This window comes from Octodon degus, unplaced genomic scaffold (genome assembly GCF_000260255.1).
Source record: "Octodon degus isolate 3935 unplaced genomic scaffold, OctDeg1.0 scaffold00054, whole genome shotgun sequence".
Classification (NCBI taxonomy): Eukaryota; Metazoa; Chordata; class Mammalia; order Rodentia; family Octodontidae; genus Octodon; species Octodon degus.
Genome location: NW_004524630.1, coordinates 13,070,449 through 13,085,603, shown reverse-complemented (window position 1 = coordinate 13,085,603; position 15,155 = coordinate 13,070,449). Strand labels below are relative to the sequence as shown.

The 15,155-nt window shown below is 49.0% G+C and overlaps 1 protein-coding gene across 1 annotated transcript in view; it reads left to right on the top strand.

Moving 5' to 3' along the window:
• Nucleotides 1-15,155, top strand: part of Iqsec3 (IQ motif and Sec7 domain 3) — a 104,292-nt gene that overhangs the window by 25,855 nt on the left and 63,282 nt on the right. The window contains exon 2 of the mRNA XM_004633396.2: nt 5,579-5,662. Coding sequence (XP_004633453.1) covers nt 5,579-5,662 — 84 coding nt within the window. The remainder of the gene's footprint in view (nt 1-5,578; nt 5,663-15,155) is intronic.

The window sequence follows — 15,155 nt, the reverse complement described above, 5'->3', positions numbered from 1 at the left end:
TGGCACTCTAGGAAGAGGGTATAGGAGGAGCTGCAGGGCAGGACATGGCTAATGAGCCTCCCTCTCAAGAAGACTGTTCAAAGGGCCTTACTAGCAGAAACCCCAGCAAACACTGCACCCCAAAAGCACTGCCAGCCCTAGTCTGGGGTACAGAAGTTTCAGGCACATTTACTCTGCTTCACTCATTACTTGTGCTGATACAGCTAAAGACCGGGGACCCCAGCATTCCTGCGGACTGCCCCCAGGCTTGGGTGAGGAGTGGTTCACGGCCTTGGGAGGAAGCCTCTGAGAAAGGAAGGCAAGGTCAGAACAGCATCCTTCCGGCATTTGGGCCAGCACATGACACTGCCTGGTGACTCTGCTTCCCCAACTGCCAGCACTGTGACCGCAGAGCAAGCTGTTTCTTTGCCTATCCTCCTGGTAGCTTTGGTCAGGAATCTCAAATGTGCCCTGACACAGGCACAGCTGGTGGCTTGGAGGCGGAGGTGCGCATAACCACACCAAGGGCTTTCTCTCCACACTGGGTCCCCCATCCCTTCCCTCTGAGCCACCATGTTCCTGCCTTGTCTCTTCTTTCCTTTTCTTCAGGCCAGGAAGCTCTGGGTGCAGCCACAAGACCTTCAGGTTCCAGGAAGTTCTCCAAGGCCTTGATTTACCCCAGCAACTCTGGGAAGGTTGGCAGGAACACGAGGGAGGCTGGCAAACTGACAGGGACTTAGCAGGGGACAACTTTAAACAGTGCTTTTCACTGTAAGCCTGTTTTCCCCACTTGTAAAATAATGGACCAGGGTTAGTTTTTGTTTTCTGTACTATTTATTTATTTATTTACATTTTTCTGCAGTGCTGGGAGTAGAATCCAGGCCTGGCACAAGCTACACACATGCTGTACCTCTGAGCTGAGTCCTCAGTCCATGCCCTTTTAAAGTATTATATTAATTGCATTTTTTTAAAATTTTTTTTTAACATTTATTTAGTGTGTGTGTGTGTGTGTGTGTGTGTGTGTGTGTGTGGCCAGCTCAGCCCACCAGGGGGCGGAGCTGGCTGGCATGTGGTGCTGGGGATTGAACCGCGGTCCCTTGCTTTGCGAAGCTTGTTCTAAGTAGGTGCTTTAGACCACTGAGCCATCTCTCCAGCCCAAAACTATGGTCAACCATTTTTTTTTTTTCCTTTTTCCTCCGGAACCCGGGATTGAACTCAGGGCCTTGCACTTGCCAGGGAAGTGCTTATTCCACTGAGCCATCTCCCCAGCCCCAATTGCATTATTTTTTAATTGATGTTTTATAGATTGCATATAATTTATATTCAATGATCTAGTAACCATTTGTGACCAAAAAATTGTTCATAAGCTGAACTTAACAGTAGGCACCTGCAATCCTTCAGGAGGCTGAAGAAGGCAGGTCCTACCCAGGGAGACCCTGTCTCAAAATAAAACATAAAAATGCAGAGGTATAGTTCACTGTAAGTCCTCAGTGAAAAAAAGTTTTCTTTTCCCTCATAATTCCATTCTGAGACAACAATGTTTGTACTGGTTTCTGACACATTTTAGTCTTCCAGGTACATTCAATTTTAATGTATCTGCAGCACATGTCAGTCAGCTGTTTGTCACTGTGAGCAAAATGCTTACCACACACCACTTAAAGGAGGAGAGGTTCTTTTGGCTGATGATGTCAGAGACACAAACCTGGTGGCAGAAGCAGGGGGCAGAAGAAAGCCGCTCACATCATGGCTGCTGCGAAGCAGGGAGCAGGGCAAGAGCCCAAGAGGAAAGGGCCAGAAACCAGACACAGGGGCCAGGCTCAGCCCCCGCTCCAGCACTTGCTTCCGCCCACGCCCACCAGGCCCAGCTCCTAGGCGCCCTGCACTGGGAACTCAGCAGTGGCTTCACCCTGGGTGGGATTACTCTCTGCCTGCACAATCCAGTCACCTCTCCAAGTCAGCGTGGCAAGCAAGATTAAAAAGTAACATCATAGATGAGAAACACTTCAGTTACCAGCACACCAACACTGTCTCTCCTTTTCCTGCCTCCACTCTTTTTCCCTATTGTCAGCCTGCTATGGTAGCCACAGTAAACAGGTAATTTGCACTCATAAAATATAGTACATTCATATAGAGCACATGTACAAAATTTGGATGGGGGAGAGGGGTCATGTTTGTTTTACAAAACTAAGATATATATCTATATCTATATAGATAGATAAATAGATATCTGAAAATTACTATTTTTACTTAGCTATACATTGTGCAAATCCATCCAAGAGATACAATGTTACCTGGCTCTTGTTGAATGGTTCATAATTCCAAGATATGGGTATCAAAATTTATTCAGCCATTCTGTGGTAGATGGTCACCCAGGTTGTTTCTGGTTGTCCTCTCCCACCACCAAAATAGTACTGCCATGAAAATTAAAATAAATAATTTATGAGCCAGTACTTCTACTTCTGCAAGTATGAAATCTAGTCCCAGAGGTAGAACTTCTGGATCAGAAATCATATTTCTTTGTTAATTCCAAAAAAGAATGGTAAAAATTTGCACTACATAGGTAGTGCCTGAGAATAATGCTTTCCCCACAACCTCACCAACACTTGTTTTTAACAGTCTTTTTAATGTTTGTCAGTCTGATGAGTGAATTACAGCATCTCAGTACTACTTTAATTTGCATGAATTAGTAATGTGGAGTGCCTTTCTACATGTTTATGAGCTCTTTGGATTACCTCTTCTGTCACTAGCTATTCACAGTCTGCCTATTTTTTCTCCTGGGTTCATCTTTGTCTAAAGAGTGTGTTGGAGCTTGTCTTCGTGGCAAATACCCGATATTCAAAATGAGGGAAGGAAAGGTTTATTTAGCTCGCAGTTACTGGAGGCTTCAAGACACTGGAGGAGAGGCTGGGGCGCTGCCGTGTCCAGGATGACCCGCTCCACACCTCTGAGACAGCACAGGCGAGCCAGTTTAATGATTCACGCCTCTCTGGCCCCGCCCTGGTCATCTGGCCCCGCCCTGGTCATCTGGCTCCGCCCTGGTCCTCTGGCCCCGCCCCTCAGGCCACCCGTTGCTTCTCCAGCTGCATCTGCCCATGAGGCTTTGTGGGGGGGGGGGGGCAGCTAGACACAAACCATAACAGAGCTCAGAGTGGGATGAATACTAACCTACTTTCTATCATATGTGGTGCAAATATATTTTCTTAGTCTATCTTTCTCTTTATACAGGGTCTTACTATGTGGTGCAGGCTGACCTCGAACTCTGTTTTGTTTTTAAAATCTTCCAAACTCATAAGCTATATCCTTGTTTTTTTTTCTTTTTTTTTATTTGGCGGAGCCGGGGATTGAACTCAGGCCCTTGCGCTTGCCAGGCAAGCACTTATTCCTTGTTTTCTTCTGAATATTTTTTTTCATTTAGACATATACTCTCTTGGCATTTATTTTGTCAAATTAAGGTATGCACCAGTCAGTATTACCTTCTACTATGACGATAGCTAAACTCAGCATTTTCTCTCCATAATCTCAGAGTGGAGGGGCTCCCAAAATGAGCCAGGGAGGTGGCTACCAAAAGTGAGGCTAGGGCTAGGTATAGAGCTCAGTGGCATAGAACCTGCTTGGTAAGCACAAGGTTCTGCGTTCAATTCCTAATACCAAAGGAGAAAGAGAGAAGAAAAAAAAAAAAGGATCCCAAAAGCGAGGCTGAGAAAAGACTGTGGACTTCCCCCCCACCCCCCAACCAAGGAGCTGTTCTGGGTTTGTTATTCCACAAAATGGACTTCTGATAAATGTTTGCTTTGGACAAATGTTCTTAGTTTAGGTTACAAAGTCTAAAGACCCTTTCCATATACTCTCCGGAGACTGTCCAGGCCTGACATTCTCTGGCTCCAGAAAGCCCAGGATGGGGACCAACTAGTAAGACAGAGTGTGCGACAGATCAGCATAGTTTCAGCCAACGATGGCTGCAGTATTAACTGTGGATTCAGAATCACAGCATTTCAGAGCAAGGCGGACTTGAAAATCTAGTCTACTGCTTCTGGGTCTCGGCTCCCTGTGTGGGTTACTTTTCTCTTGTTGCTGAGACAATATACTCGATGCCCAAAATGAAGACAAGAAAGGTTTACTTAGCTCACAGTTTGTGGAGGTTTCAGTTCACAATCAGCTGGCTCCAAGGCAGGGCGGCGCCTGGCAGAGGGCAGCAGCTCATGGTGGCGGGAGACAGCTAAGCTACAAGAGCGAAAAGGAGGAGAGCCACAGAAGACTCTTTTTGTCCCTTCTGTTGTGTGCAGGCTGCCACCCTCGGGTGGCTGTGACACTCACACCCATAATCCCAGGTCCAGACAATGGATACAGCCATCCTCAGAAGGCACTCATGCCTGCGTGAGGCTTCTGGGGACATCCAGATGCAAGTCGGAACACTCCCTTTAGAATCCCCTGGAAATTTATAGAAAGTCCTGGTGCCATGGGTCCTGCCAGACTATACTACTGAGAGTCTGCTAGAACCCACGTAGTGGTATTTCTAATAAGCTGGTGATTCTAATAGGCAGTGTGTGTCAAGAACCACTGCTCTTGTTCATCTCAGTGATTTCAATAGTAAATAAGTTAGGACTCAATAAAAAAAAGTTGCGAAGAATGTATGCAGTGTGTTAATTATTGAAACTATCCTAGCGATTTGATTTGAAACTGTCTCATTGCTATTTGTTTATCAATAAAATTATGAAAAAAATGTAAAAAAAAAAAGTCAGGACTGGAGAGATAGCTAGGTGGCATAAGCACCTGCCTGGCAAGCACAAGGCCCTGAGTTCGATCCCTAGTACTGCATGCCATGCTGGCCCCAGAACCCCAAGCATGGTGGCACATGCCTGTAATCCCAGCACTGGGGACGCTAAAATAGGAGGATCACTATGAGTTTGAACTGTGTAGCAAGACCCTGTATAAAAAGAATAAAAATACAAAAGAAAAAAAAAGAATTAGTAATGTGGAGCACCTTTCTACACATTTATGAACTCACTGGATTACCTCTTCTGTCACCAGGTATTCATAGTCTGTGTATCATATCCCTGGCCAGCTGCAGAGTTGGTCCTGGAACCCAAATTCCTGCTTCCTGGGTTGGCTTCCTCTTTTATGTCAAACCAACCCTTTATCAAATGCCAAGCCTTGGAGTCCTAGCTGGCAAGATAAAAGTCTCCATCTAAATGCTCTGTGTCTTCGCATCTGATCAGTTTGAAGATGTTTAGTGCCTGCAGATCTTGCAGGACCTTAGTCGAAAACAGCATCATGAAGAGCTAGGAGAAGAGATAGAGCAGGACAAATGGTAAACCCTCCCTACAGAGATGGGGTCCAGAAGCAGGGAGCCTGGGCTGGCCACGGAAGCTCCGTACAGGAGGTGGCTGTTAAACTGGGCCTAGAGCTGACAGAACAAGATTTTGGTAGACATGACCTAGTGCGGTGCACTTCTCCGCAGCAATATTCAGCCACCCATGTCACACAGGGGCTCAGGTGGCACAGAAGAGGCAGCAAGGAGTGAGACAAAAATGCAGTAGTATGCGGTGGAGCTGGCCCAGTCTGGTTCACCACACCCTGACCTTCTCTGTTCTGCTCACAGGAATGAGACCGTGCTGCACCAGTTCTGCTGCCCAGCTGCTGACGCCGAGCAGAAGCCTGCCTGCTCCGACCTGGCCTCCCACAGGTGGGACCCGGGAGCCCCCTCCTCCCCACTGCCTCCCACACCCTTCCCTCCTCTCAGCACCCAACTCCTGGGCCTTCTTTGGAGTCTAGCATGGCCTTACTTGTTTCCATCTCCATCCCTTCAGCTTCGGCCCCAGCACCACTCTGAACATGGCCCATCTCATTATCCCCTTCCATTCTGTCTCTCTTTCCTTCCTCAGGACCCAGAAGAACCATTCCTAACATTTAAGGTCATCACGCCCTGCCATTCCATCTCTTGACCTACGCTTCTGCCTTCTGAGGGGCTGATATGAAATATAATTTTGATAAACAGCAAGAAACACCAATCTGATAATACATGTCACATAGCACAGTGTTTGAGCCCGATGGACACCAGACCTTCCTATCAGGCTCTTTCAGCAAAGATTTATATTTTTCTTTCCAATTTTCTCCTTCTGGGAAGAGCTGGGGTGACTGGCTTAATTTTGAGGATTGCTCATGCCGGCTGAGTTGACTGAGTGCTGGGAAGGAAGGGGGTTGTTGACAGGCAGGGCTTGGTGTCTTTGCTTTTCGGGCCATGCCTACTCCTCTGTCTCCTTTCCTTGCAGCCCCTGTCCTCCATGCCATCGCCTGATCCATTGTGCCCCTCTCAGTGTCCCTGCCCTGATGTGAAGTCCACACCCTGCGCTTCCATCTACTCTTTGACACTTTGTTCCCTTCTTTCTCTTATCTCATTTTTTGCCTCACTTCTGCCAATTTCTCTTTTCTTGACTTGTTCTTTACCTCATTTGGTTTCTGGCTTGAAGTGGGCCCTCTCCCCAGACTCCTGATTCGAGAACGAATTGAGGCCATGTATGCAATGCCCAGGCTCAGTTTCTTCATCTGTAAAGTAGCATTTACGTATAGTCTCGTGCATTCCGGCTTCTCAGTGAAGCCAGACAGGCAGGATATTATCCTTTTCCTACGTGAGAGAAGGCTGCAGGTCCAAAGACTCAAGACCTGTGTGTGGTGACCGGTAAATGCCACTGGCTGTCTGGAACTTGGGGCATTGGCTCCCAGTGCTCACCATTTTCATGTGTAAGATTCAGCACTCTATGATATTTTTCCTTTTTGTCCTTAGAAATAATCCCATAGCTATCAGAGGTGGTGGCTGCTGACCTAGAGGCACAGAAAAGCACCCCTCAAAGGCAGTGGCACTTGAATTCTCATGAGGGGAGGTCAGAAGAAGCCAGAAAAGGAGGCAGGACTCTGGGGCAGAGATGATGGGGTCATCTTGGAAGGCCTTCAGTCCAAGGCCCAGGGAGAGGTGAAGGCACCCTGCAGCTGGTCCTGTGCTATTGTTTGGCGCTTTGTGTGGTCTCTGTGCCAAGTTTTGGACCAGGCCCAGGGATTATGGAGCCCTGGAAACCCCCCATCTAGTGTCACATTAGGAAATCCCCAAATTGAAAATGACTCACCTAGAAATTGGAAGGGGGCAGTGGGAGAGTGACACAGTAGAGGAAGAGGAAAAAGGAAGAGTGGCGCTCCATGAAACACCAAGGTGACAAAGGAGGAGGTGGCAGAAGGGCCCTTTCTCCTTCCTGGGACACTTCCTGAGTCTCCTTCCTGACAGTGGCCTTCCCAGGCAGGAGTGAAGTTTGCTTCCCGCCCCATGACTTCAACTCACCTCAGGGAGCACGTTACAGACACTAAGGAGAGAGCTGTGTCGATGTGGGGTAACGCATGCTCAGGAAGCCAGGCCTGCCAGGGACGGGTGACAGGTGTCTTGCTCGGGTCTGGCACATTCCTGTCTTTGTCTCCTTCCCACCCCTCATGCTCCTGAACATGCCACCTCTCCTCTGCCTGCATGCAGCCCCAGCTCAGGGGGGGCAGGGTGGGAGAAGTTACTGTGCGCCTGCAGCAACTGAAAAGGTAGGTTCTGAGGGGCAGGGAAGGCTGTGGGAGAGGCCCTAATGGGGGCCAAGACTGCAGAGGACTGGGGTTGTTTCCAAGGCTTGGGGTGGATGTCAAGCAATCCATTATCTTAGCTCCCCAAGTGTCTGTCATCTGTCCTCCCCTTGGAGGTGCAGGCACTGAGGTTGGTGGCTGGAGGTTGGGGGGAGGGAGCCGGAGGGGGAAGAATTACGGAGGGGCCTATGAGCCCTGCCCATTATGGTGGCCTGCCTGAGCAGAGGCTCTGGCCTCCAGGACGCCCAGAGCTTCAGCTGCTGCTTGTCTGTAGTTCCTGTTGTTTTATCCTGTCTGCCCGTGTGGTATGTAGTCTCCTAGAGCCTGTCTGTCTGTCTGTCTGTCTGTCTGTCTGTCTGTCTGTCTGTTTCTCTGTGTGATGTCTGTCTTGGCCTGTTGGGAAGAGGCTTCTGGGTGTCTTCTGTACAGCCCAGCAGGGTGTGTGCCAGTTGGTCCATCTGTTCTTGGCTCCCCAAGGGAATCCTGTCCCCCCAGACTCTCAGCATCCCTGCCCCCCAATCTTTCCATGACCCCTTCACACTGGTCACTTTCCCTAAACAGATGTCGCACCTCTGTAGAGCATAAAGCGTGGCCCAGACTTCCCAGGGAGCCATCCAGGATTGGGTCCCAAGGTCAAAGCCCAGGCTGAGGCCCCAGCACAGGAGAGTGGGCCCAGAGCCCCCTGGGCCCCTGGGTGCTGTGAGGCAAGTCCTGCTTCTGCCTACTTCCCAGTCTCCAGCCCAGTTATGGCCTCCTCAGAGGACTTCCAGGGACAAGCCGATCAGTCAGGCTCCACAGACAACTCAGTGGGGAGCCCAGCCCCAATCAGTTGATCCCCGGGTCTCTGGTGTGTGGATACAGCCGGCTATGGGGGTTCCCTGCCGCCTCTGCACTCAGGCTGAGGCCAACGTCAGCATGAGTGCACACTGTGCCTGCCCCTCCCGGGCCCACCCCTTGCTGCCAGGCTGAGAAAATGTCCCTCTCCTGAGTCTTGGAGGGCTGCGGCAGCAGCTCGCCTACCTGGTCAGCTGTTTTAGCTCCACCATGTGTCCCAGAGACCCTGGGGCCTGAGACATTCTGACCAGCTCCTAAAGAGACATGGAAACCTCAGGACAGCCTTGCTGAGGGCTGGGACAGCCTTCCCCAGCTCTTTGCAGGAGAGCCTGCAGGGAGCAGTATGGCCCAGGGTGGAAAGACCAAGGTGGGGAAAGTCCGAAAGTTTCTGGGATCTGTGGAGGCATAGGGAGGGGGGTAGGGGAGTTGTACACAAGGGATTGGCTGTGAGGCGGTGAAGGTTCTGAGACTGCATGACAGGGAAGATGATCCTGGGCTCCACTCAGGCCTGGGCAATCACCCCCAGGCCTGCCAGGTTAATGGGCAGGTGAGGCCCTTGCAGCCTGTGCCAGGCTCTTTCTTCCCAGAGGCTGGAGAGCTCCTGATGCCCCTCCCTGCTGCTAGCTAATGGCAGGGCTTTATTCTGGGGAGCTGAATAGGCTGATAATTGCAGTCCTACTTGGATCCCACTGGTCCCCTCCCTTCTGGGCTCTTGGTGACATCGGGAACAATGACCCTGGAGCTGGCCAGCTGCCTCCCAGGTGGAGCAGAATTGCAGCCCATTTGTCTCCATGGGTAGTAATGGGGCTGAGAGGAGGAAGATTGCTGCTACTGGAGCAATGGGAGGAACTGGCAGGAGAATGCCGGGCAGGGGAGGGAAGGAAGGAAGCGAGTACCTGAGTCCTGAGGGCGCTCTCAGCCCCGGCAGCCTTTTGATCCTCACTCCTTTCTCATTCATTCCACCCTTACTCCAAGACAGAAGAGACACTTATAGGTACTGAACATGCCAGGGACGCTGCCCCATGGTCTGTGCCCCTGCACAGATGAGGAGTCTGGGGTAGCCAGAAGTTGGGGACCATGGCAAAGGTACCGATCTGGGGCTGGGGAGATGGCTCAGTGGAATAAGTGCTTCCCTGGCAAGAGCAATGGCCTGGGTTCAATCCCCGGTTCCAAAAAAAAAAAAAAAAAGGTATCAATCTGGAGCTGGAAGCAAGACCAGCTCCACAATGATATATTAGGTTTTTATGTTCTTCTCAAGAGAAATCCTTCTAGCCATTTCATTTGGTTTTAAATAACATGTGTTTCTTCTGATTATGTTATGCACCCTAGTTGTTGGAAATATGGAGAATACAAGGGGCCGGGGAGATGGCTCAGTAGAATAACCACTGGCTTGGCAAGCATAAGGGCCTGAGTTCAATCCCCGGTTCCACCAAAAAAATAAATTAAAAATAATGGCTCAATAGAATAAGCACTTGCCTGGAAAGTTATCACTGCAAAAAATAAATAGAAAGTTTATAACAGAAATATGGAGAATACAACTATGAATAGGAAAAGAAAATTTGAATCACATCATATAGAATTGATCACTGTTCGTATTCGAGCGTGCAAGCTTCCAGTGCTTCACTTTTCTTTGCATTCAGTTTTACATTTTCCCACCAACAATTCTTTCGGAGGCTGGATTTCCCACCTAGTATGCTGTGTCAGTTTAGAGAGCTCCCCGCATCCTTCCTGGGCCCCACATTGCCCTGGCCCCCAGCCCCTGGGCCTCTGCACAATTGAATGGAGAAGGCAACAGGTGGCAGCAGACGCTGGGGCATGTTTGTCTTCTGAAGGGGTCAGTGGTTAGGTAGGAAAACCCTCCGAAAAGGTTGGATGGTGTGAGGAACACACATAGCTCTGTCACCTGCTCCCCACTAGCAAACTGGGGTCTGCAGGGAGGCCTGGGGCTTGAGAGAGAGAGAGAGCCCTCCGTTTGTCCACCTTAGCATTCACCTGGCTGGGATAGACCAGGTTACTCAGCAATTACAGAGCAATTAAATTCTCAATTGCTAAGCCCGGCAGAGGCACTTTTCTGCGACATGTGCGTGTTCCAGGAGTCACTCTGAGGGTCAGTGGCCACTGGGCATTATCTTTTTTCTCTTCTGGTACCAGGAATCGCACTCAGGATCTTGTGCTTGCAGGCAGGTACTTGTGCCACTGAGCTATCTCCCCAGCCCATAAATGAAGGATTCTTTTTTTAAAAAAATATCTTTTATTTATTTATTTGTATAGGGTATCGCTATGCTGCTTGGACTCCTAGTGATCCTCCTGTTTCAGTCTCCCCAGTGCTTCATGCGCCACCATACCTGGTTGCAGTGACTGGCACAGTGCACATGGCCAGCAGGGCATGAAGTACTAGGATCAGTCCGGGCTCCTTGCATTTGCTAGGCAGGCACTTAGACCACCAAGCTATCTCCCCAGGCCAAATGGAGGATTCTTAAGTGCTTTTGTGTGTGTGTGTGTGTGTGTGTGTGTGTGTGAGAGAGAGAGAGAGAGAGAGAGAGAGAGAGAGAGAGTGTGCGTGTGCATAGACGTGCACGTACATGTGCATGTGCTGTGGATCAAACTCAGGACCTTGCGCTTGCCAGGCAGGCGATGATGCCACTGAGCTATCTCCGTGGTCAGTGGCCACTGGAAACCCTACCCTGTTCCTTGCTAGAGGACAGTAGTTACGTGGATGGCCTTGGGCCACATAGCACCATATGTCTTCTCTAGAGAAGTAAGAAATACCCCTGGCTTCCCAAAAAGGTCTGGCCCCCAACCCCTGGGGCTCTGCACAATTGAATGGAGAAGACAACAGGTGGCAGCAGACGCTGGGGCATGTTTGTCTTCTGAAGGGGTCAGTGGTTAGGTAGGAAAACCCTCCAAAAAGGTTGGATGGTGTGAGGAACCCCCAGGAGGGCCTGTGACAGCAGGAGCAGCCTGCCTGCCAGTGGGACCCCAAGTGGGTCTCCTGGGGACAGGAGGGGGTCCGTGGTGTGGGCAGGCAAGAAGCACACAGCAGGGTGGAATTCCTTGTCAGCTAGGCTCCCAGGTGCTCTGTAATTACAAACAATGCACCTGGGCTGGGGTCCAGGCCTGAGGTGACGGCACACAGATGGCAGAAGAAGTTGGTCCTGGAGCTAAAGAAATCTGCCCCCATGACCTGTCCCTTGTGTGATTTTGCCCCATCTGTGTCTTCCTTACCAGAAAGAGAAGGTTCCAAGCACAAATTGTGTGTTGAAGATGAGCTTTGGGGGAAAGTATTAAAATATGAATACAGGGCTCATCCTAGATCTGAAATGGGTAGTACCAGAAGTGTTTCCGTTTTAGATTTAAAAAAAAATTTGGAAATGTTGCATATATACTATGAAATATGCTGGGGAGGAGCCCTCAGTCTAAAACTAGAATTCATTAATGATTTGTATACTTACACTCATAGCCTGAAAGTTATTTTATACAATATTCTTGATAACTTTGTGCTTGAAAATTATTTTTTCACAGTTTGACATTTTCCACTTGTAACATCACAAAAGGTTTCAGAGTCTGGAGATTTTTGTGTTTTAGATTTTTCAGATTACAGATGTTCAAACTGTTTTAGACAGTTTTGTCTTGTTATGACTTCAGATTTTCCAGGCTCTCCTGAGCTGGCTGTGAAACTCACGTCTGCAGGAGACTATTTGCCCAGGCAAGTGTCCTTGTGTAACTCTCCCTCCCAGGCTCTGAGCCCACCCCTAAAACCCACCCCTAAAACCAGTCTCTCCTCTGACCAAGGTTCTGAGGAGGCTGATCTGTCTCTGCAGAGACTGGGCCAGTTCCCACAGGCTGCTTTCATAGACAATGACAAGTGACTGAAGAATTCCTTCTAGTTTTTTTTATTTTAATTTTTTTAGGGAAGGGTCTACAAGGTATTCAGGGTCTCAGTACTAGATCCGACTCCTAGTGATCCTCCTGTTTACAGCCTCCCAAGTGCTGGGATTACAGGCACGCACCACCATGCCCAATCTCAATTGCTGTCTCAGCATGCCCCAGGGGCAGGGCTGGCACAGCAGGCTTGGGGATTGAACCCAGGCCTCTGCGCCTGCCTGCAGGCACTTTAATCCGCTGAGCTATTTGGCCAGGCCCTCCCAGTTTTGTATTCCTGTTTTGTGTCTTCCACCGCGAGGAAGGGAAAGGGAACACCACCACACGTCTGGCTCCTGCTCTGTACTACACAGCGATTACCTTACCTAATCCTTGGCAGAAGCTTGTGAGATACGATCACTTCCACTTTACAGACAAGGAAACTTGGGGTTAGGGACAATGAATATCTTCTCCAAGGGCCACATAGCCAGCTGTAGTCAGCTGATGAAGAGCAGAGAGCTAGCGTGTAAGCCTTCGGCCATCAGAATCAGATGCCAGCGGGGGAAATGTCACATACATGAGGCGACAGTGGAGTGGCCAGGAGGTAATCGCTGGGCCACTTTCCAGTCACAGGAAGTGGGCTGTCCGTGGGTGCTTTCCTCAGACAGGGGAGTGTGTCTCTCTCCTGCGCACTTCCTGTCCCAGAGGCTGTTCCCAGACTCCAGGTGGGATTAGGTAAATGCAGCCGATCAGCCAAGCTGAGGAGAGAACATAGTATTTTTAGGAACAGAAAACAAAACAAAACAAAATTCTAGGCTTCATTAGTTAAAGGAAGTAAACATAAGTGAACATTACACTTCTAAAACAACAAAATGAAAGGTCTCATGAGGAATCTCTAAGGCTCTCTGTCCAACTGGCATTCACTAATGCAGTTTTGTCTAGTTTTCTGGGAAATCTATTCTTGTTTTATTTACCAAGAATTTCTTGTTTGAATCTTTAGGGTATCCTTGTTTCATTACCAGAAACAGTGTTCTCTCTTTGTGGCCCCAGAGATTTTACAAGCCTAGGATTTCCTATACTTTTGTTTTGTTTTCTATTTGGAAAATCTGCTTATCCATTCATTTATCTTTTTAACCAAAAACCTTACTAGGAAAATAATTTGAGGGGCCAGGGAGATGGCTCAGTGGAATAAGCGCTTCCCCGGCAAGTGCAAGGGACTGAGTTCAATCCCCGGTTCTGCAAAAAAAAAAAAAAAAAAAAAAAGACAATAATTTGTAATTTCCATAAGTCTATCTAATGACAAAAATCCAAACTGTTTTTCACTGTAAATCTCTTTCACTGAATGAAGAAGGGGAAAAAAAGAGAAAACTAGGATGAGTGATTTCATCCAGTCAGGCATTCTTAGAGACTTTATTACCTTGGAGAGCCTCAGAATGACTTCAGAAAGAAAGGTTCTGAAGATTTCATTTCTTTTCTTTTTAATTTATATATTTGGTACAGGGTCTCACTATGTAGCTTGGACTCGTAGTGGTCTTCCTGTTATCAGCCTCCCCAGTGCCGGGATTACAGGTGTAAACCCTCATGCCTGGACTCGGTGGCCAGCTCAGAGTGCCTGCTGTGGGGCTGGCACGGCATGTGGTGCTGAGGATCGAACCCTGGTCCCTGCGCTTGCTTAGATGCTTAGCCTGCTGATTTCTTTTGAGGGAAGGAAAGACAGCTTCCGGTGGCAAACCTGGAGTATATTGCTGTCTCCTGCAGAGAGGAGAGGTGACACGAAGAGAAAACGCCCAATGACCCAGAAGCCAGGATGCTTCGGCACCGAGGCAGGAAACGTCTTGCCCACCTTCGCCCACTGGGCAGTGCAGGCTCGTGTGGAGCTGGGCACCCCAGGAAGCCGTGCTTCCACCGCTGCACCTAGACAAGGAATCCCCCATCCCTAGCCCTGATTTCCTCAAAACGCCATGAGGCGTGCATGAGCACAGCACCCCTGTCTAGGCCAGCACTGGGCATGCCCTGCAGGAGTCAGAGCCTGGCAGACAGGCATGGACCGGTGGGCTTCTGTCGTGCGAGGAGAGGGCAGCCTAGGGCATGGGGCAGGCAGTTCTTCCTGTGTTCTGCTTACTGTTAAAACACTGCTTTTATGGCACAAGGGAAATTTTACAAAGAAAACTTTGACCTCATTTATCCAAGGTCACAAAGGCAGAAGCTGGCAGAAGTTAAGATTGGAGCTCGTATAAGAGAAGGGCAGCCAGCGAAGCGAAGACTTTACACTCTGCTGCTTCTCGTTCCTGATTAACTACACCACCTTGGTTACCTCCCCTGTAGATGCCATATCTTGGTGTGTCCCCATGTCCTGGATCTTTACCAAAACTCTGGAGGCTTGAAGAGTGAGTTAGTTCTGGAATCTGAGGTCCCCTCATAATTCAATTCCAGGTTCAAGTCCATGGGGACCTCAGATTCCAGGAACTAACTCACCAAAACATACTGATAAGAAACTAATATACTTGATTGACATAGATCTATAATTTTTTTTTCCGGTACTGGGAATTGATCTCAGGATCTTGTGCTTGCAAAGCAGACACTTATGCGACTGAGCTGTATCCCCAGCTCAAGATCTATAATTCATAATGAAGAAATCATCCTAGTAAATGGGATAATCATGCTTACTAATCACTACAGATATCTCCCTTATTCATGGGGTGGGGGAGGAATGAGCCAGGTGGGTCTTGTGGATTTCCTTCTAGACAGGAGACAGAAAGATAAGCAGGTGATAGACGAGCAACGTGGAGTAGAAGATGAATTCAGGGGCCAGCCAAATAGCTCAGCGGATTAAAGCACCTGCAAGCAGGTGCAGGGCCTGGGAGTTTGATCCC